The 22895-nt window shown below is 42.1% G+C and overlaps 1 protein-coding gene across 1 annotated transcript; it reads right to left on the minus strand.

The window, feature by feature from the left end:
- Positions 1 to 9432: 9432 nt before the first annotated feature.
- On the minus strand, positions 9433 to 21575 carry LOC117816636 (adenosine receptor A1-like). The gene is made up of 3 exons (XM_034688997.1): positions 21006 to 21575; positions 10776 to 11070; positions 9433 to 10627 (listed from the first exon to the last, which is right to left on the minus strand). The coding sequence occupies exons 1-3, from the start codon at positions 21344 to 21346 to the stop codon at positions 10244 to 10246; spliced, it is 1020 nt and encodes a 339-aa protein (XP_034544888.1). The 5' UTR covers positions 21347 to 21575; the 3' UTR covers positions 9433 to 10243.
- Between the last annotated feature and the right edge of the window lie 1320 nt (positions 21576 to 22895).

Below are 22895 nucleotides of genomic sequence, written 5' to 3' on the forward strand. Positions count from 1 at the left end.
CGGGCACAGATATTCACAGTCAAGTTGTTTCCACAGAAGCACGTACTGTATCTCTGAGCTGCTGTTTGGCAGTCTGCACCAACTCTGCACTTAATCTGCAAGACATCACAGAGTAGGCCTGGAACCACCAGGTTTTAAAACCATCTGGGAGGTTAGGTCCATGGGTTTACAAGAGGAAGAAAAAAAATGATGCTTGAGCCCAAACAGAGCTTAAACCTATTCTCTGTATTTACAGGATGGATACTTCAAACAGACACTGCATGCCTTTGAGTCTGTGCTTTAATTTAAAGTACCAAAACCATGGCATTCCCAAGATGATGATGATGAGTTGGCCCCAGAGAGACCTTTTACGCAGTGAGACTGCCATATTAACAAACTATCCGACCTGTTGGCCTGATCCTTGTCAGTCTTGCTAGCTTCAGTTTCCTTTTTGGTCATTTCTGATTATTGAGTCTTTGTAAAGCACTCATGTTTACTTTTCAAATCAGGGAGAGAGAGAGGAAAAACCATGTAATCTGTCTTTATCTGCAATATAGAACAAGGACAGCTTATAAATACAAGGTTAAGACCTAAAGCACAACAGAAATAAAGACATATTTTTTGTAAAGCATCCAATGTGTCAGTGATATGCACGGACCAATATGATGCTTTTTTTCAATAAAGTTAATTGGATTTAGTTGCATCCCATAGGTTAAGGCATGGGAAATATTGACTTGTCTTTCCTGAGGATATTTTTTTTAACTCCTGACCTTCAAAAATTGGGATACATGGGCCTTAATGGGAATTACTTGTTAAAGAAATTTCAGTGGTGGAAGAAATTACATGAACACTGGCTCTGTTCCAATAAGAAGCGCATCAAAATGCAGTGCAGCAAGTTTGATGTCTGAGAACAAGGTCTGTTTAATTTCAGTTTCGTCTACTATTTTCCCCTGAAGTGAGTAGAGAAACTATTTAAAACTCAAGTACAGGTTTCATACTGACAAAAAGGCAATGAGCAAAATGCTGTGGGCTTGTTTCAGATTTTTCAGATTCAGGAGCCCTCCTCTCCTGGACAAAAAAAAAAAGATGGTATAATAATGGACAGCACGACAGCTCCAGGAGCGGTTCTAGACCAATTTTACTGGGGGGGGCAGGCTGGGGCCAAGGATGTTGTCAGAGGGACACATTCAAACCTAACAAACTGGCAAAAAATCAGTGCATCCCTTTATACTAGACATATATACTGTGTACTAGATCAACATGCAGACTGACAGCAGCTGTTTGGCTGTTTACACTCAACATGAGTCCCTTAGCGCTCTAAGGGACTGGAACCAAGTGCCACACGCATGTGTTCCACCTGTAACATCGAAGCTTTTTTTATTGTATGATATTTGTTTGGTGTGGAGGGGGGGGGCACAGGGGGATCCAGGTTCAGTTTTACAGGGGCACTGGCCCCTTTTGGCCCCTCCCCAGAACCGCCACTGGACAGCTCCCCAATAGTAAAGCAAAAAAACATTTAGAGCACACCATGGTAACTGGTTTCAGTATCAAACACATCACATCACTTTTGTGCATACCTTGGCTCCAACATACATCACCAGCACGATATGTCAGGTGTTCGCATCAAATTTATTTTCCTAGAGCAAAATAGTAGTCAGTAAACCAACTGCGGTGACACTGTACACATTCAGCCAAGACTGAGAGTCTGAGTTCTGTGTTTTGACTCCATCTATTGACCTTTTAATTCACTTATGTCGCCATTACTAGAGATAAACACAACAGCTCAATATATTAGCACCCACTACTTTGAGGCTCCAGCACTTGATTCTGATTAATAGCATTCACATAAACAAAATCCTAGCTACACATTTTTCTCTTGATATTGTTAATGTACATCTTGGAATATTGCACAGGTTATGTTTAAGTTATTACACTTGTTTAGAAGTTAACAGATCAACACTTAAAGCCACTATGTGCAGAAATAAACATGTCAGATTTTAGTGCCCCTAGTGGTAGTATCAGAAAAGACACTATTAGATATACACAAGGCCCAAAATTCTCTAATAACCTGCTGCTTTTTGTGTTCATTCCATTTACGATTTGTCTGTTGTATTTCAAAAACCAATAGCAAGTAAAGCTTATATGTAAAATGAAAATTATACTGTACGCAAGCAGTGGACTCTACAACACCATGAACATCCCTTAACCAGGGGTGCAACTCGCTCGGCTGGAAGTGAAGCTTCCACCAAAGCTTCCAGCAAAGCGTCTGCCCCCTGGTGGCTGGCTGCAGTATAAGTCAAAAACTCTGTTTCCCCCATTCATTTGAATGGGTCTGCAGTCAAACTTTAAAAAATAAATACACGTCGTACAAATGTCTCTCACATCCGTATGCTGTGGTGATATGTAGTTATCATTTGACTGTTTTGTGTTCAAAGCCTCTTGAAGTTTCTTCTTCGTTAGTTATTAGAGGTTAAAAACGGGGTTTTACTTCCAGGTTTGCTTTGATTGACAGCTGCCGTAGAGGGAAACTCCATAGGAGTTCATTACCATGGCAACACAGCAATTCTGTGGCTTCGCAGACTCTGGCTGCACAATGGCTGCGCCCCGGAGCGGGGTCTTTTGGCTTCAGAACCGTACAACGGGAAGATGTGGAGCAACGCTGTCCTTTTTTATTTAAAGTCTATGTCCTTAAACGCAGTAATTCAAGAAAACAGCAGCAACATCTGGGAGCAATCAAGGTAGCTCTAGCCCAATGTTAAAGGTGACATATTGTGATCTTTTTCATCAAAATATATTGGTCTAAGAGGTCCCCAAAACATGTCTTTAAAGTTTATTGCACACAAAAACACTTTGAAATCAGATTTTGGTCTACCTGTAAACCCCTCTTTTTCAGCCCTGCTCAGAACAGGCTGTTTTCTGTGTCTGTGCCTTTAAATGAGAATGAGCTCTCTGACCACGCCCCCTCAGGAAGTGGATGTGGCCTCGGCTCTCCGGCACGTTGATCTAATGTTTACATGTTGGCTGCTCACAGACCCGCGTTACTTCAACCCTCTGAATCTGATCCAGAATCTGATCCTGATGGAGAGGCGCCTGCAGCAGGACCTTTCTGAACCATTGGTCACAGATTTAGTGTTTCTTGTTGTTTTATTTGTCAGCATGTAGACGCGTGTCTTCGTACACAGCTACGAACATTTAGCTATGTGGCTATGCTAACTAGCGCTAGCACTTTTCCATGACAAATAAAAATCATCCACTAGATCTTCAAATCTGCAGACGTGGGGAGTAAAAGCGACCTCTGTGTTTATTAAGACTAGCATGCCTCCCTCCTAAGCTCCTTGTTAGCACACATGTGTGCAGGGAATGAAAAACGGAGGAGGGGTTGAGTTGTATTTTATACAGTCTATGGGCTGAACAAGCTCCGAGCTCTGACTTCCTGTTACAGACCGGATGGCGTTGTGACGTATGAAAAAAAAACTGAAAACTGAAACGGCTGGTTTCAGCACACATTTACAGAAAGGTGGAGAAATCAGAACAGGGGCAGAATGGATTATTTTCATTTTCAGGGGGTTTGTAGACAGGGACACATATTTCAGGTAGAGAACCATTAAAAAGTCCATTTTGCATGACATGTCACCTTTAATTGTTATTCTATTCTAGAGGAGGTGAGAGACTTCAGCTTCTTATGTGTAATATATTATCAAAATGAGTTCACCATTTGGTTACATGAAAGTATGGAGATACACTGCTGTGATTGATATGGATACCCAGCAAAATATCTCAATCCTGCAAAGAGGCACACTAAATATACTTTTTACCCATCATTCAAACAGATAATAATAATATACATTTTAAGGTTTTAGAATGTGTTTTTCAACACAGCCTAAATGTAATAACTCCATCCCTGTTCATTATGCATTCATCAGCCTGACATGTGGATAAAAAGGATGACAGCAACATGCTGGATTGTCTCTTTTTTTCTTCTGTCAAAAATATCCACTGTCATAATAATCTGAGTATGATATCATATTTTGACTAATTCTACACATAGTGGCTTTAAAAACATTTGACATATGCACAAAGTGAGAGAAAAATGACATTGAAACGTTATTACAAGAGCAGCATTGGAATACAGTGAGAACAGTTGTCGGATGAGGACGTACATCATTTGTGTTTGTGTGTTCACTGTTGTAACACACAGCATGGCAGCAAGTTAAGACAGAGATCAACAGGGTCACATTAAAGTCTGTTTACTGGGCGGGGAAGCATCAGGGTGGCCTCCATGTGGACCCCATCAGAGATGAACACTCCTGATGAGTACTTCAGCTGCCCTCTCACCGTCTGGTTCCCTCTTGTAAACAGATTAATCCTTCTACTCTTTCTCACCTCACTCTCAGACTCGTTTTCCCCACCTCACAACCTTTTCAGTTTTCACAAAGGCCTACTTTTTCTTCAGACTGACAGAGGATTAATGCATACTCACAACAACAACAAAAAATGGCCTTCCACCACTGATGGGTTTGGCCTTGATACAGAAAAAGGGGAGAAAGTATGATGCTGTTACTGTCACACAGGACAAAGTGGTTTTCCACCTGCTGACGCACAAAAACACTGTGGATTTAAACTAGGACTTCCTCCTCCTCCTACTTTGTCTCCAGTTATTTGTGTCATAAAAAAAAACATCTAATGAGATGTTTGACGGGCTGATTTCCATATCTGCTCACTCAGTTCATAGCTGTGAGAACAACTCTCAATGATAAACAGCTGTTTGCTCAGTGAGAGATGTTTCACACAGTAGCTTCCATTAACATTTACACATAAATTAGTTACATTCTATACATATGAAAAGTGTCATGTTTTAAACTCTACCTTTTATATAAGATCACACTCATTCTACAAGTAAACACTGGTCACTTTAAACCAGCCATATAACACTGACAGTAGATGTGATGATGCAACATTGGTATGCACAACACATCACATTTAATCAGGAGGAAGGAAAATGAAAACCTCTGTTGGTAATGGAAAGGGAGTCATGGGGATGCACAAAATAGTGTTCAAATGATTACCAACTAGATTGAAAGTTGTTATTGAATGAAAGATCTACAACACTAAATCATACAAAGCTACACAGACATAGTTACTATAGGTAGATTACAGTGTTACAGACCAGTCACCAAAGCTGGAGCCCAAGTCCAGTTTTGAGTCTGTCAAGTCTGAGTCACCGAAGGAAAATCTGAGTCGAGTCCTCATTATTGATATTCTTATTTCTTATAACAAAGAGCACCGTTTCACACCAAACTACTCTTTTAATGAGCCTCAATTGTGTGGCACATTTTGGATGTGCAGAAAACACAATATTTACATTTATTAACATTAGATTGTTAGAATACAGAATAAGGATTTCTTCCATTATTTACAGGTTAGAGACTTCATTAAAAGGGACACTACACTTCTTTCTAATCAGAGTTTCTCATATGTAGGGAAACAGCTTTTCTTATCACGGCAGAGCAACCCTTTAAAGTCTTTCTAGAAGGTACTGAGAGAGTGTGGTGCTGGAGGTACAACTCACTTGAGACGGACGTGGGAGAGAGAACTTAGTGTGGATATTACAGACGACCAATGGAATGATGTGTGGCAAAGTGTGAGAACTTTGAGTGTGTGCAATAGAGTTAAATCTATCCAGATTAAAGGGATATTTCAGTTTTTTTGAAGTGGGGTCGTATGAGTTACAGTACACTATTGCTCCTGTTAGCCACAATGAGTGCCGGTGAGCTCTTCCCCTTTAATGAGAAAATTCCCAGAGGACCGGCAGGTAACCGGCAGTAGAACAAATTGGAGCTCTTCAGTTTGCCGTCAGAAACCCCCTTTGTTTTGTTTTGGGACTATTTTCAGACACACCTCACAGACCGGTGTTCTTCCGCTGCATGAGCACGGATACACGCCGATCAGCTGTTTGGATCAACAAGCATGTAGCAGGATCAAGTAGCGGTCTCGGTCTTTAGAGTGAATTAAACTCACTTTTCTGCACATTTAAAAGATGGGACGTACCTGTCTTTATCCCGGCTGTTCAAACAAGCAAACCTCCTGTAAGGCAGGGAACTCTGGATGATGAGTGATGCAGACTGGAGCCGTATGTGAGCCGCTGGTATCCTCTGATTCAGAAAGGTCCTGAAGTATTGTTGTCACTAAGTCCCTCTCCTGACAGCAGAAGCTCTCTGGGTTCCTTGGCATGGGCTCACAGTTTACACACCGGCACCACCAGGTAACGTGGGATCTCTCCTGCTCACTCGTTAGCACAGAACTTTCTCCCCTCTCTTCTTCTTCGTTGGTACGTTGGGTCTGCATCTGGAGTTCTTCCTCTGTAAACTCTGGTTCATAAAGGTCTCCTCTTGTGTCCACAGTAAACGGCATGTCATGGTCGCTGTCAGAATCACTCATTTCTGCAGTTTGTAGTTTTTGTTCCTAAAAGTGTTTACTGCTAAAAATGCTACGTGCTTGTTGATCCAAACAGCTGATCGGTGTGTATCCGTGCTCATGCAGCGGAAGAACACCGGTCTGTGAGGTGCGTCTGAAAATAGTGCCAAAACAAAGACGGCAAACTGAAGAGCTCCAATTTTTTCTACTGGTTCATGCATTTGCACCGTGATGAGTTCATTGACCATATTTTCTCAACTTTAGTTTAATTACATGAAATAGGAGGCCCCGTCTGCAGAGAATTGTAGCCTAGCTTACCTGCCGGTCCTCTGGGAATTTTCTCATTAAAAGGGGAAGAGCTCACCGGCACTCATTGTGGCAAACAGGAGCAATAGCCTACTGTAACTCATACAACCCCACTTAAAAAAAACTGAAATATCCCTTTAAGATACTACACAGGGCTCATGTGTCCCCTTCACTTCGTCATAAATTCAATGCTTCTTGTTCCCCCCTCTGCCTGAAGTGTAAAACAGAAGTGGCTACTCTAACTCACTGCCTGTGGTCTTGCTGGAAAATACAGAGACTCTGGCACCTCATAGGTCAAGAAATTAATAATATCTTAGCCACTAATGTAGAAAACAACCTATTATGTATGCTCCTTGGAACACAAAATCAATATATTACTTAACAAACATAAAAGAAAACTTTAGAATATGTTAACATTTTGTGCAAGTAAGTCAAAACTCTTGATTTGGATAACAGACAAAGTCCCTAATAAAACACAGTGGCATAAGTTAATCCTTGACTATGGCACATGCATACAGGGAGCAAACAAGCCAGCTGCCTGAAACTGAAGAAATCCCTAGGGTCTTATTAAGAACATTCTTTATCAGTAAACAAGTACCCCCCCTCTCAAGTCATAATGCAGTCAATGCTCAAGTCTGAGTCCAAGTCGAGTCATGAGTCCTGAAAATCTTCTACAGCACTGGTCTGTAGTTTTTACCACTGTCCATATTCACAGCTGTTCAATAAGGTACGTCAAGTGTCTCATCTTTTAGAGTAGGGGAGAATGGGGTTGGTTGTCACACTTTTTACTGTTTTGATGATTGCTCATCATCAAAACATCTGTCAATAGTCATTCCTACATTAAATTGAAGCTTAAGGTGTTGGCTTGAAATGTGTATCCCTCTCATTTTCCAACTCATTGTAACAAAGAGGCAATTAACTATCAAAGACACTCTGACACATTGTGACAACCAACCCCATCATGCGGTTGGTTGTCACACACTATGGGGTTGGTTGTTACACACTATGGGGTTGGTTGTTACACACTATGGGGTTGGTTGTCACACACTATGGGGTTGGTTGTCACACACTATGGGGTTGGTTGTTACACACTATGGGGTTGGTTGTTACACACTATGGGGTTGGTTGTCACACACTATGGGGTTGGTTGTCACACACTATGGGGTTGGTTGTCACACACTATGGGGTTGGTTGTCACACACTATGGGGTTTGTTGTCACACACTATGGGGTTGGTTGTCACACACTATGGGGTTGGTTGTCACACACTATGGGGTTGGTTGTCACACACTATGGGGTTGGTTGTCACACACTATGGGGTTGGTTGTCACACACTATGGGGTTTGTTGTCACACACTATGGGGTTGGTTGTCACACACTATGGGGTTGGTTGTCACACACTATGGGGTTGGTTGTCACACACTATGGGGTTTGTTGTCACACACTATGGGGTTGGTTGTCACACACTATGGGGTTGGTTGTCACACTATGGGGTTGGTTGTCACACACTATGGGGTTGGTTGTCACACACTATGGGATTGGTTGTCACACACTATGGGGTTGGTTGTCACACACTATGGGGTTGGTTGTCACACACTATGGGGTTGGTTGTCACAGACTGGGGTTGGTTGTCACACACTATGGGGTTGGTTGTCACACACTATGGGGTTGGTTGTCACACACTATGGGGTTGGTTGTCACACACTATGGGGTTGGTTGTCACACACTATGGGGTTGGTTGTCACAGACTGGGGTTGGTTGTCACACAGACTGGGGTTGGTTGTCACACAGACTGGGGTTGGTTGTCACACACTATGGGGTTGGTTGTCACACACTATGGGGATGGTTGTCACACACTATGGGGTTGGTTGTCACACACTATGGGGATGGTTGTCACACACTATGGGGTTGGTTGTCACACACTATGGGGTTGGTTGTCACACTCTATGGGGTTGGTTGTCACAATGGTATTTCAATGGGAAAAATCTTTTAAAAAAGGCAAGAAGGCAGAACTAAATTTGAAAGTTTAATTGCACTGACAAGTGATAGGCCTACATAACTTAATGCATTTTAACATAAAATGATCAAGGAACATGAACAGGAAACACATCTTTAGGCCAGCCTTTATAACAACATAAATAACAAAACAAACAGGCCGAACAATAATGGCCGACTCAACTAGGCTACATGCAGTCACTGTCTGAGTTACAGTGATGGTAAATGTAGGGTCTGCACACTCCAACTCATTTCACCATGCATGATTTTGCCAACATAGGGGTTGGTTGTTACATGTGACAACCAACCCCAAAGAGAATGTGACGACCAACCCCAACTGGAATTTTTTGCTAGCATCAAGGCCATCTAACAATTATTTAGCTAGCTAATAAAATCTAAACTATAGCTTTCCCCTCACACTTTGTAAGGGTAACACTTGTTTTGTTATAAACCCATCGTTTAAAAGCCTAGAAGAAAAATACTGAGGAGCTGAATATTTACAATTTGACATGAAAAACACAAAAAGTCCTCTCACCTCAAGTTCAGCTGTCTTACTCCAGAGAAGACTATGTAGATGAGCTCTGATCCTAATTCTGGAAATGTCCACACCCCAATTTGAGAAACGGCGCCCTCTGGTGGCGAGATATAACGAGTGTGCCAACCAACCCGTGTGACAACCAACCAAGTTCTCCCCTACTGCTCTTTTTTTAGACAAATGGTCTGGAAAATAGTACAAAAATTTAATCTTCACATGCCCTTGAATGTATTTCACATCTGTAAAGGGTTTGTGTCTGACAACATTAACACAGTTAGTATGCAAGAGATTCATCACAACAAAGCTATCTGGTTCTATATCTCACCTTTTCATTTCTGGATCCTTGCAGTCAGAGAAATAGTACCTCATGTGTTCTGGTTAACCTCAAAACACCAAGCCAGTTGCGCAAACTTCCTGCTTGCAGACCACAGCAGAGCCATACACCACAAATCCCTAGTTCCTCTTCAGTACAAGTTATGTTCTTTAGGCCACAAAACCAAGCTTAGAAATCAAGCACATAATGCAGCGTTGCACTGTTTGAGCTTATTCACATGAAAAGGGGAATGAGTTTTAGTACAGGTCAAAAATACAATACAGCTTCCACTACTACTGTACCGCGTGTGCTACAGCTATATACTTATTGATTCAAGCTCAACAGGTTGGTGTTGAAACTGATGAAAAGCCCCTTCTCCCATACGACATCAAAAACATTTTGTCAGTCAGTGGACAAATATATATATTTCGTTGTTGTTGTTTCTTGATTAAGTCTGATCCAGGATGTTTATCCTGTCTTCATACTGATTTGTAACCCTGCCCTCTTCGATTGCATTAGAGGGCGGACAGTCTACAAAGGAGTTCCTTACCCTGTCACCCCCCTGACATTCCTCAAGTCATTAAGACCATTTTGACCTGTAATCCCTTGAGCATTAAAATAAAGCCCAGTCTTTTCCACTCTGTAAACCAGAGGAGTGAAACTTAAACAGTTGCAACCAGCGATCCAATACCTTCCCAGAGGTCACACATCATCGTCGTCATCGTCGTTTTGCCTTAGCCTCCTCTCGTGACTCTGTCCTCTCTGGCTCCCTCTTTGAGGAAGTCGACCAACAGGATCCTGACAGAGCACATAGAGTTTCCAGATTTTCCGAAACGCCGTGCGAAATTTCTTGATGCGGAAAGCGTAGACGATGGGGTTGACGGCCGAGTTACCGTGCGTGAGGATGATGGCGATGTAAATGAGGAACATTGGCTTGTCACAGGCAGGGCAAAAGAGGGTGATGCAGTTGAGGATGTGAAGAGGGAGCCAGCTTACTGCGAAGAGGAAAAGAACCAGGGCCAGAGACTTGGCTAGCTTGAGTTCCTTGCCGAAGTAACGGCTGGGGTCTGTGTGGCTGGCTGTCACCTGCAGAGAAGTAAAGGAGAAGATGGTCAGCGCCTTAGTTAGGCTTTGGTCTGATTATTTCACATCAGCTGAGTAATTGTCTTTTGATTGCTGCACACAAAACTGAGCTGTCAAATATTCCTCCACCAGCAGAGGCAGACCTCCTCACCTTCTTGTTGAGCTGCTTGTGGATCATGTAGAAGATCTCTACATAGATGGCCAGCATGAGGAGTAAGGGTGGCAGCACCCAGCCAAAGAAGTTGAAGTAGACCATGTAGTCCATGCTGATGACCGTCTCAAACTCACAGGTCACCAAGAGGTCATCAGTGATAAGGGAGCCATTGTCACGGAGATGCTGGAAGTTATTCCAGCCCAACATGGGCGTCAGGCCCACTATGATGGACACTAGCCAACACAGTAACACCGCCGTGCCAGCTCGCCGTGGGGTCACCACGCGCTTATAACTATGGCAACAAGGGAGAAGAATGAGAAAAAAAGTCTCAGTGGATAAACATAGTAAAGTTAGTTGTGTGCATTTTTATTTTTCCATTATAACAATTTTGCTACATCAATATTTAATTCAAAACACTGTGATTTTACTACCAGTTCAAATGCTTTACTATTGTGTTAAGAATGCAGTATTGCACAACTCTTAAAAGAAAGATCTTAGATGATACTAGACCCCAAATTACACTAAAAATGAATGCAAATTTATTGACCATAGTCTGCTGTCTGCAAAGAAATGTGTTGCACAAAACTGGAAAGACACTAACAGACCCAGTTCATGTTGTCAACTAGTGATGTGTCGGTTGCGAACGATCCAGCTCTAAGAACCAGCTCTTTGAAGTGAACGACGGGAGCCGGCTCCTGACAGGGAGCCGTTTTTGTTTTTTTTCCTCGTCTTTTTCTGTGAAAGCCTCACGTGATTGGTCAAGACATGGTGGCGTCTTGACCAATCACGTGTCTACATTGAGCAGAACGGGGAGGGGAGGGGTCAGAGACACAGACAGCACAGTGAGCACCAACAGGAGGGAGACGAGAGGGAGAACATGCGCGACAGAGAGAACGCACTGGAAAGGTGAGAAAATGAGTGACTGCAGAAAACACAGAAAACTTTAGACACATTTAAAAGGCATAGACTGTTCAACGGCAGAGGGAAGACTGTGTAAGGTGAAAGTGTCATCAATCAGGCTCCACAAAAAACCTGCAAAGGCACATTAGAAGTGTCTGTGAAAGTTCTCAGTCATCCAGGTCATGGACATTAGAACTGTTTATCCATCAGTGCAATAAGTGAAGAATAAAGACAGTGAAGGGAACCTGCTGTTAATGAAGGTGTTTAAAAGTTTATAAATAATGTACATACAATCAGAGATTGGACCTTTTTGTCTAATTATGATGAGTCTTGTTTTTGTACTTTATAATTTAATTTCTGTAGAACTCTGCTCCATGTTGAGAATATAAATAAAGCCTTTTAAATGATGCACATTTCATATAATGTATGTTTTTTACATTAGTAATTAATTTTACATATAATTTTACATTATTTTAGGTCATAGATTAATTCAAACAAGAAAAAATCTGAGGAGCCACTTGGGAGCCGAAAGAGCCGGCTCTTTGTAGTGAGCCGAGCCAAAAGAACCGGCTCTCTAAAAAGAGCCGGAATTCCCATCACTATTGTCAACCCTCCCATTAGAAAAAATAACAAACATCCAGAGAGCCAAAGAACATGTTTTTGAAAAAATGTGGCAACCCTTTATTGATTATGTCCAAAAACATGCCAACTGACCATGATTTTATTTCTTTCAAATTGAATAGCCTTGTTTGATTTAGAGAAGCTTTGTCCGTTCTATCTTCTTTTTTTTATTATTATTATTATTATTATTCTTTCTTTTTTGTTAAGTTGTTATTGTCTTGTTTGTCAATTAGTTTAAACCTTGAGATACAGCCAAGTTGTGAAAGTGGAAAATGATTAATGATAAAACTGTATTTTTTGTGGTTATAAACTTCAATAAAAACACTATGGCAAAAAAAAAAAAAAGAAAAAAAAAAGAAAGTAGTTAAAACTATTTCTTTGATTTAAAAAAAAAACAGGTTAGATTACATCGTCAAAGTCTGCAGAAAGATCGTTGGCACTAATCTTAATAATCTTGGCCATCTCTACCAAGTGAGAGCCACTCAGAAGGCAAAGGCCATCCTTGAAGACCCTCACCACCCCCTTTATTCAGAGTTTAGACTTTTGCCAACAGGGAGGAGGTTTACTTACACTAGGAGGGCAAGATCAAACCAATATCTTAGATCATTTGTGCCCTCAGCTGTTGGGCTTTTAAACAAGCTGTAGGACCTTGCCTTGGTCTCAGCAACAGGAAAGATGATGTCATCCATGGGATTCCAGTTATATGGATATGTACTTAAATTCATTTGTGAACTAATGTTTGTTATTATGTGTATTGCTTGTGTATATAGGATGTGTGCAGGACTGCTGTTGAGAACCAAATTGCCCCTTGGGGACAATAAAGATTTTCTAATCTAATCTAACATTAGGCTCTTAAAGGGGTATTTCAGTTTTTTTGAAGTGGGGTCGTATGAGTTACACTACACTATTGCTCCTGTTAGCTACAATGAGTGCCGGTGAGCTCTTCCCCTTTAATAAGAAAATTCCCAGAGGACCGGCCGGTAAGCTAGGCTACAATTCTCTGCAGACGGGGCCTCCTATTTCATGTAATTTCACTAAAGTTAAGAAAAATATGGTCCATGAACTCATCACGGTGCAAATGCATGAACCAGTAGAAAAAATTGGAGCTATTCAGTTTGCCGTCAGAAACCCTCTTTGCTTTGTTTTGGCACTATTTTCAGACGCACCTCACAGACCGGTGTTCTTCCGCTGCATGAGCACGGATACACGCCGATCAGCTGTTTGGATCAACAAGCACGTAGCATTTTTAGCAGTAAACACTTTTAGGAACAAAAACCCCAAACTGCAGAAATGAGTGATTCTGACAGCGACGATGACATGCCGTTTACTGTGGACACAAGAGGATCCCTCTATGAACCAGAGTTTACAGAGGAAGAACTCCAGATGCAGACGCAACGTACCAACGAAGAAGAAGAGAGGGGAGAAAGTTCTGTGCTAACGAGTGAGCAGGAGAGATCCCATGTTACCTGGTGGTGCCGGTGTGTAAACTGTGAGCCCATGCCAACGAACCCAGAGAGCTTCTGCTGTCAGGAGAGGGACTTAGTGACAACAATACTTCAGGACCTTTCTGAATCAGAGGATACCAGCGGCTCACATACGGCTCCAGTCTGCATCACTCATCATCCAGAGTTCCCTTCCTTACAGGAGGTTTGCTTGTTTGAACAGCCGGGATAAAGACAGGTACGTCCCATCTTTTAAATGTGCAGAGAAGTGAGTTTAATTCACTCTGAAGACCGATACCGCTACTTGATCCTGCTAAAAAGTTGTTGATCCAAACAGCTGATCGGTGTGTATCCGTGCTCATGCAGCGGAAGAACACCGATCTGAGAGGTGCGTCTGAAAATAGTGCCAAAACAAAGACTGACGGCAAACTGAAGAGCTCCAATTTTTTCTACTGGTGCATGCATTTGCACCATGATGAGTTCCTGGACTATATTTTCTTAACTTTAACTAAATTATGCAAAATAGGAGGCCCTGTCTGCAGAGAATTGTAGCCTAGCTTACCTGCCGGTCGTCTGGGAATTTTCTCATTAAAGGGGAAGAGCTCACCGGCACTCATTGTGGCTAACAGGAGCAATAATGTACTGTAACTCATACGACCCCACTTCAAAAAAACTGAAATATCCCTTTAAAGGATAACTGTAAATGTTGTATCACTGTTGACTGTATAAAAAAATGAACATAGACTCCGGGCTGTGAAAGTGAAGCTAATGTGAAGGTGCTTTAGGCTGATCTTTCTATGGCTAGAACAGACAGACTTTAATTGGATTCAAAAGAGGTGTGATTATATTAGAAACATATTTGGACTGCAGACAGCAAAACAGATTCTTAGCACTTCATTTCCCTAAACTCACATTTTCTTGATTAGCCGACATGGGGCCACTTCATGAACAGTGAAAATAAGACAAGACTCTGCTTCTTGGTTGATTAATCATCCCAATAAACATGTTTATAATGACTTTTATGGTCTCAATTGCTAGTTTAAAGTCTTCTTCAACACAGCCTGATGTTAATTTAGTATGCTAAGGTCCCATTCAGAGTAAAGTAGTTATTAAAGCATGGCTACCTGTGAATAACAAGTCTCAAACAGAGCAACCTGTCACCCAGGATAGAGACCGAGCAATGCATTTTCACCCTGTTGTTCAAATAGGGTCCCTTCTGATTCAACACATTAACATAGTTATGGCCAAAAGACGGGCGTCACAATCAGGTTACATTATGTCTATAGACATTATTTGTGTAACATTAACAAAGACAGAAATATCAATATAAATATTCCTGCAGAAGTCCTGTTAACTACTTTGTTAATAATATAGGGGCGGTGGTGGCCTAGCGGTCTAAGCGACCCACATACAGAGGCTACAGTCCTCGTCTTCCCCCGCTCTCTAGTCCCCACATTTCCTGTCTCTCTTCAGCTGTCCTATAAAATAAAGGCAAAAAAGCCAAAAAATATAACTTTAAAAAAATATATACAACATAGAGTGCGGTCTAGACCTGCTATATTTGTATAACCCACATAGCAGATAGGTCTGGGTCAGATCTGGTGTCAAGCCGGCCCTGCTGGTTGACTGCTGGCATGGCAAGTCGTATGTCAACCGGATGTGGGCCAGGTCTCGCAATGATGGCATTTTATATATGATGGCATGCCACATGTGGCCCGATTGTGGCTTGGTTTATGTGGCCCAGATCTGTCCATGCCGCTTCTGGGCCGATTAAGGTTGAGCTTGTGATTGAGCTGGCTGTCTCTGGCAAACTATATCTGGGCCACTTAACCGTCATTCTTTGCGGTATGTTGGCCGATTCTAAGTGTACTGTGTGGGCCAGAACTGGGACAGACCAATTTTGACCAAAGTTTGTTGTGATTTGGCGCTATACAAATAAAGATTGATTGATTGACATGAAATGCTCACTATTTTCCCACACTTAAAAATGTCTGTTATTGGGCAGTAGCTAGATAGCGTATAGATGTTTCATTATTAAGCTACTGTTCATTCCACACCAAGTAAGGCTGTAGCAGCAAAACACCTTCACACTGATAAAATGAAGAGTATTACATTTTAAAGCTGGGGTTGGTAGTCAGATTTAGATCCACTTTTTGTTATACTGGTTAAAATGATCTTTATGTCCTGATGGCAATCAATACATAATGTGTTCTTAAAAAAGAGGTAAAAAAAGCTGCTATCTACAGCCGGAGTAAACCCGGGAAAACACCAACCAATCACCACCTTCAGGGTCCAATTTTTTAAACCAATCAAATCCCGTCCTGCCGTTCTGCCCGCCTCCTGCACGGACATTTCCCCAGCGTTCACTCCCCGTCTCTTGCCTCTGCTTCCCCTGACTCTACTGACTGCCCCTCTCGCTCGACCTTGGGCCTGTCCCCTCTGGCCCGACGAGATGCTTTGCTCAGGACTGTAGTCCGGATCAGAGTCTAAAAAGCTCTCACCACGGGGGCTCTGACAAGCAGAAGAATTAATGACATTTAGTAAGTCCTACAGAAAATGTAGATGTACTGTAGCGTCCGCCCGGACACTGTAGGGACAAGCGAGCCGGATGCTCCCCTGGTGGTGAAGCTTTCAGCAATGTGTCTGCCCCCTGGTGGCTGGCTGCAGTATAGGTCAAAAAATCTGTCTCCTCCATTCATTTGAATGGGGGAGCAGTCAAACTTTTAAAAATAAATACACGTGGTACGAATGTTTCTCATATCCGTATGCTGTGGTTATATGTAGTTAGTATTTGACTGTTTTGTGTTCAAGTCCTCTTTTTTCAGAAAAGTTTATTTTTCGTTCGTTATTAGAGTTTAAAAAACGAGGTTTCACTTCCTGTTTCCTTTGATTCACAGCCGCCGTAGAACGAAACTTCAAAGGACACACAGCGTCTTGTGACGCTACGCTGTAGGGCGGAGCTTATTACAGTGGCTTCACAGGCTCTGGCTGCACAATGGCGGCGCTCTGGAGCGGGATTTTTTGGCTTCAGAACCGTACAACGGGAAGAGGCGGAGCAACGCTGTCCATTTTTATTTACAGTCTATGAGTAGGGATGACGAGCCAATTGGTGAACACGTTGATCTTTAATAACCGGTCACTGTCGGCCGTGATCACGCCAACCAACAAAGCAACAATCAATGTTTGAATGAATGAAGAACTTCTCCTCTTGTCTCTCCTCTCTCCAGCTCACACACTCTACACCTCTCCTGATGCCTTCACTGACTGTCAACACTGTAGGAATTAAGAACATCTACACTGAACACGTTTAACAAACAGTAGAGCTGTTACAGTATTATATATGTGTTATTACTTTTCTCCTGATATCGTGTCACCAGTACAACTGGATAATGCTAGCATGACAGTTGTGAGTGCTAACAGCAGCAGCTATTTTTTTTTTTGTTTTTAACTTTCACTATGAGAATGTTTTGGTGAGGACCGGTTTTGAATCAGTCACCATCATATGGTCATGAGTCGTTTTGGAGGGGCTCCAAGGGGAAGGGGGGAGGGGTTAGACGGAGTCCTGGGGAAATGCTACATTCAAACTCATGCTAGTTTTCCTTGACTACCAACCCCAGCTTTAAGTCCTACAAAAATAGTTAAAATATGTAATTTGTAAAGGAACATGTGTTTTTATTCTTTTAAAACTACTTAGTGTCACTTTAAGGTAGTAGATGCTGGGGCTGTTTCATGTTTAAAAGGGTTCACATAAAGTAGCCCTGTAATCCTCAGAGCTTTTGCATCTCTCTGTATGACATTGGATGACAGCAGAATACATAGGCTGGTTGCTCTCAAATCCCACATTTACTGCAAACCACTGAGACTTCTTTGTGGTCCACAACAGGAAATCTGAGTGAGTCTTTGCCAAATATGACGCTCTGCACTCCTTGGGGTGTCACTCATCCTGTCTCTCCCACTCGATGGTCTGTGATTAGACAGTTTCATGAATTAGTCATTGTCAAAAGGACATGAAAGGCCTGTGGTTGACTGGGCTGTGGATTTCTGTAATTCCTCCTTTATTCCCGGAGAATAGGTGCTGACTCAGTCTCATTCAGTCTTGCTCTCCGACTCCCACTCTCTTGCACTGTCCATTTGACAAAGACACACTTTCCCCCATCTTGGTCTAAATTTCAGGGGGGGGGTTGATCCTCATCTCCCAGCTTGAAAGCTCTTCCCTTCACCTCAGCACACTTGTAATACTTTGGACAATTTCCAATCATAGGCACACCAGCCTTATCATGATAGTGTGCCTCCTCTATAAAAAGCAATCAGAGGGTTGTTAAAATGTGTGCCTGCTGAATCCCAAGGGAGGGGGACACACTTTCTGGCTCACATAACTACCTACCTATGAGACAGTAAAACCTGAAGCTTTCAATCTGAACATGTGCAGATGAACATATGTGACAAAAAATGGATCAGCATTTAGATGGAAATGCATTTAGTCAGATTTGTGAGTCTAGAAAACAGGCACCTGACACCTTTTCTGGCTAGTGATGCCGATCCTGAGGATAGACATGAGGGAAGGATACAAGACAAGATTTAAACACTTCTTTCTGCCATTTACATACATGTATTACTGCCACTACATGTATAAATCACTGTCTGCTGAAAGGGGTTGAGAAACCCTGCAGCACAATGATAAATGAGAGTAAACCCTGTAATAAGATTACTCTACACAACATAAGTGTTCCTGTTTTCATTACTTTATAATTGCCCTTTGTGTGATGAGTGTGGTTTGTGTGTGTGTGGGTGTGTGTGTGTGTATGTTTGTGTGCTGTTTTCCAGCTTGAAAAATTATGCAATCCATCAAGCAGCCACCATGAGCCCATTGACCAATCATGCATCCTCTGCCCGACTTGTTCCAGGGTTTTTGTTAAATGAACCAATGTAAAGTGGCAACTTGAGCTTTCAGTTAAATAAAAGTGAAGCAAGACAAGGAGTGATGATAAGTTTCATAGATTTGAGCATTTCTGTTACAATGCCACAGTGCCGTTGACAGAATATAACATATTGGATGTTAACCAACCAGGTTTGAAGGATTTGAGAAAGAAGTGCGACCTCCACATGCTTCATATGCATGTTAAGCTCAGGCTGTAAAACAGCCTCTAACATGTGAAATTCAACAGCTTTTAAAAAAGCTTAGACTTGGATGGGACCTTGAGCACCCCAATTTATGTCCTGTATTATACACAGTGTTGGAGCTATTTTTTGTATTTAGTTGTTTATTTAGTTTGGAATTAATAAGCAGTATTAGTTGTAGATTTATTTCAACTTTTCTTTTTATAACTCATTTAAGTTAGATTTTGGGCTTTTATTTTTGCTAGTCTTTTGTTTAGTATATTTAGATTTTTTTGTATATTTAGTATTTCTTTTGTTTGTTTTTGTTTCTTTGGTAATCAGGAAATGTGGGCTAACTATTTAGGTAGGTAGGTGGCAGAAGGCCATCATGCACCTGGGTGGGCCTGTGGTTTTTTACCAGCGCAAGAGAGGCAGCAGGAGCCGTGACTTTCTTTGTTCCCTTTGTTTGCTTGCTTGCTTGCCATCAAAATAAACCATTGGAAACTGCTGAACTCTTGCATGGACATTGTACTTCTTTATGCCTGCGTGCATCACATCCCCACGGTGCATCAGTGACCCTTTGATTAAGTTTAATTAAAGTTTGAGTTTGATACTTTAATTATTCTTTGAGTTTTTTATGACAAATGGCTCCCAACATGCAGGCTTGCTAGTTGTACCTAAAATCTCCAAAAGTAGTATGGGAGGTAGAACCTTCAGTTATCAGGCCCCTCTCCTTTGGAATCATCTACCAGTCAGGGTCCGGGAGGCAGACACCCTCTCCACTTTTAAGAGTAGGCTTCAAACTTTCCTTTTTGATAAAGCTTATAGTTAGAGCTGGCTCAGGCTTGGACCAGCTTTTGTTATGCTGCTATAGGCCTAGACTGCCGGGGGAACTGGCGCACTAACACACTGGGATCCTAGCTCACCCCCTTCCCCCCCAACCCCTTCATCACTTACTTTAACTCTGCCTGTCCCATTAAAGTTACTAACCATAGACCTTTCTGGAGTCCCTGAGCTCCCTTGTCTCGTAGATTCCTCTGAGCTGCCGTAGACGTCCTCCTGCTGCAGACGTTCTGGACTCCAGCTGATACGACCGTGCTGGAGTCCAGCGGCAACAGCTTCTACTACTCGTCTCATCACTATCACCTCTCTCTCATACTCCCCTCTATCCCTCTTTCCAGACCCAACTCAGTCGAGGCATGATGGCTGTCTAACATGAGTCTGGTCCTGCTGGAGGTTTCTGCCTGTTAAAGGAAGTTTGTCCTCGCCACTGTAACTAGCTAAATACTGGGATGTGCAATGCTCATGATGGATTAAGGTGGGGTCAGACTGAGTCTTACCCTGTCTTGAAGTTGGGTCTCTGTTCATAATTTGACATAGCGTGGTCTAGACCTCCTATGTTTGTAAAAGAGTCTTGAGATAACGTTTGTTGTGATTTGGCGCTATACAAATAACGATTGATTGATTGATTGACACACAGAATGACTTGCATCTGTTTCAATCTGTAAATATGTATCCAATATCAGAAAATCCTCTGTATCTGGAAAAATGTTTGCAGCTGGAATACATGTTGAGATTTTAAAAAAACACCTTGAGCCTAATACATTTTGGTGAAAAATCAACTAAATTAAGAGATAATCTCTAGATTAAAAGTACACGCATATTTAAATTGAGGATTGGGGAAGTTCATTTGTAGAATATATTCATAATAATGCATCTTTTTGACTGTTATTTGTATATGAAAGTTAAGAGCCAATCTTGCACATTTTAATTTGGGCAAGTGTTTGCAAAAATAAACAATAAATAAATAAATAAATAAATGCACGAGCCTAAATCTGCAATGAAGTTATTGCAAAAGCAGGTAATTGTATGCCACAGCCTTAAAAAGCACTCATTTATCACTAGCACTGTAATTTTCAGCAGCTATATTAGATGTGTCAAAACAGATTAATGTATCCCTCGTTAATAAATGTCACTGTAAGCTAATTAAAATAATAAGATGCATATTTTACAGTTATTTTTTTGGTTGTGGTTATAATTCAAACCATGCTTGACTCTGTAAATAGCGCTTAGTGTGTGCCCTTGGTCCGAGTATAGCAGTCCAGACACAAAGGCTGCTCTCAATCAGCCAAGATTAGAAAGTGGAAGAATTCACCTTTGTGCCTACCTCATGGGGATTTTGACTCGCAGATAGCGGTCAATGGCGATGGCCAGCAGCGCAAGAATTGAACTTTGAGTGAGGACGAGCACCGTGCAGGCGACCAGCAAGCAACTGTAGAAGTGCGTCTGGAGTCCGATGCTGATTGTTATGGCGAGCGGGATAACCAGAGCCCCGACTGCAATGTCAGCCAAGGCCAGGGAGACGATGAAACAAAACGTGGTGTCCCTCAGAGACCGGTTAATACGCACAGCCAGGACCACCATAACATTCCCGATGACCGAGGACACCGCGATCACCACCTCCATCCCGATGTAGAGGGCTTTAGAAGGAGGCAGACCTGCAGACATGTTCACGGATGCTTGGAGGAGGAGTGCGCGCTCCGCGGAGAAACAGCCCGGACGCGGCGAGGGAGTTCCCTGTTTGAGTTTATGAGACACCCCGACTTAAGTTCCGCATGTTTTTATGTCCCCCACAGAGGCAGAGGTAGTGTCTGCTGCTCTGTAATAGACTCGGATCCAGTCCAGGGCATCGAGCTGTGCGCCAGAGGCAGGACTTGGTCTTCATACACGGTCCCGAGGCGGTGATTCCGAGAATGAAGTGGCCCCTGCAGTCCTGCTGGTGAGGGACAGGACGGACCTGGTATAGGACACCCAGTGGGTCACAAGCAGGTCCCCCAAAGCGCGGATTAACAGAGCTGCTTTCCCATAATGTTATAGGCATGTGTCACAGGTTGAAAAAATAAACAGAAGCAGTCCATATAAGTGTAATTTCCTGTTGAAAATGACTCGTCCTGATAGAGAGGCGCAATCCAGTTTAGTTGATCCAAGACAGGCACATGCTTCCTCCTCGGGGTAATTGTTTCCCGGGTAATAATCCCACTCTGGATATGACATGCAGGGAATTCATAGTTATCAAAACTTCCTTATCTTCAATCTGCAACGTCATGAGACTCTCCCTGTATGGGAGTGAAGACTGATGCCAGAGGAGCAGAATATCCTTCAGTCATATGACAGGTTCATCCAAAAGCCAATGTTAAAAACATATCTACTGGGTACTCTAATGGGACACATGTTGTCACTTTACACACCCTTTTTTGAGGCTCCCAAAAATGTGATATGACAAGGGAAATTACAGACAGGGGCGTGTCCAGAGTGGTGGCTGTGGCTCCCTCTGAGATTTGGTGGTCCCCCCAGTGGCCACCTGAAATCCAAAACTATGATTGGTCATTTAGTGGGATTTCTGATAAAGTCATAAGGGTATGGAGAGAATATTGTGTCTTTAATATGCAATCAAAAATAATGTATTTGAGAACAAAAAACAATTTTGCAAACAAAATTATGATTTGAAAAATATGAAATAATGCTATGAATAAAGGAAATATATTTGTGATTAAAAATGTATCTTTATAAATCCACTCTTTTTTTGTTACAAACAAAATTATTATTCTCACGAAACACAGATTCGTTTGCATTTCCAGTTTTTGCGTTTCCAGTTTTTGCATTTGCGTTTCTACATAACTGTCACGGGCGGGACCTCCCCTGAGAGATGCAAGAAGCCTCCTGATTGGTCAGTCTCACTCAGAGAGACGGTGTGACAACTTCCGCCCCAACAAGTTGTTGCCGCGAAGGGAGACATATCAACATTGAGAAACAGGTACATTTAGCGTAACATACCTGTCTATTTTCTGTCTTATTGGTGCTATTAAGGTTACATTTGTCGTTCGTTCTTCCAGTGTTTTTTTCCCCTAACCGTTTTAGACAGCGGTATCAGACATTAACACCTAACACGCTGTGTGCTCGTCATAAGTGACTGACTTAATTACCGCCCGGCTTTAGTGACAGTTATCCTAATTTCATAGTTATCGGCCTGTTTATAAATAAATAAACAAACTTTTTC

This window comes from Notolabrus celidotus, chromosome 1 (genome assembly GCF_009762535.1).
Source record: "Notolabrus celidotus isolate fNotCel1 chromosome 1, fNotCel1.pri, whole genome shotgun sequence".
NCBI classification, from domain to species: Eukaryota; Metazoa; Chordata; class Actinopteri; order Labriformes; family Labridae; genus Notolabrus; species Notolabrus celidotus.

Bases quoted from the DNA above. Each gene is read 5' to 3' on its own strand.
- LOC117816636 (XM_034688997.1), bottom strand. From the start codon at position 21,346: ATGTCTGCAGGTCTGCCTCCTTCTAAAGCCCTCTACATCGGGATGGAG. The intron at 11,071-21,005 runs GTAGGCACAAAG...TTGTTGCCATAG, and splicing joins CGAGTCAAAATCCCCATGAG to TTATAAGCGCGTGGTGACCC. The intron at 10,628-10,775 runs GTGAGGAGGTCT...ACTTCTCTGCAG, and splicing joins ACAAGCAGCTCAACAAGAAG to GTGACAGCCAGCCACACAGA.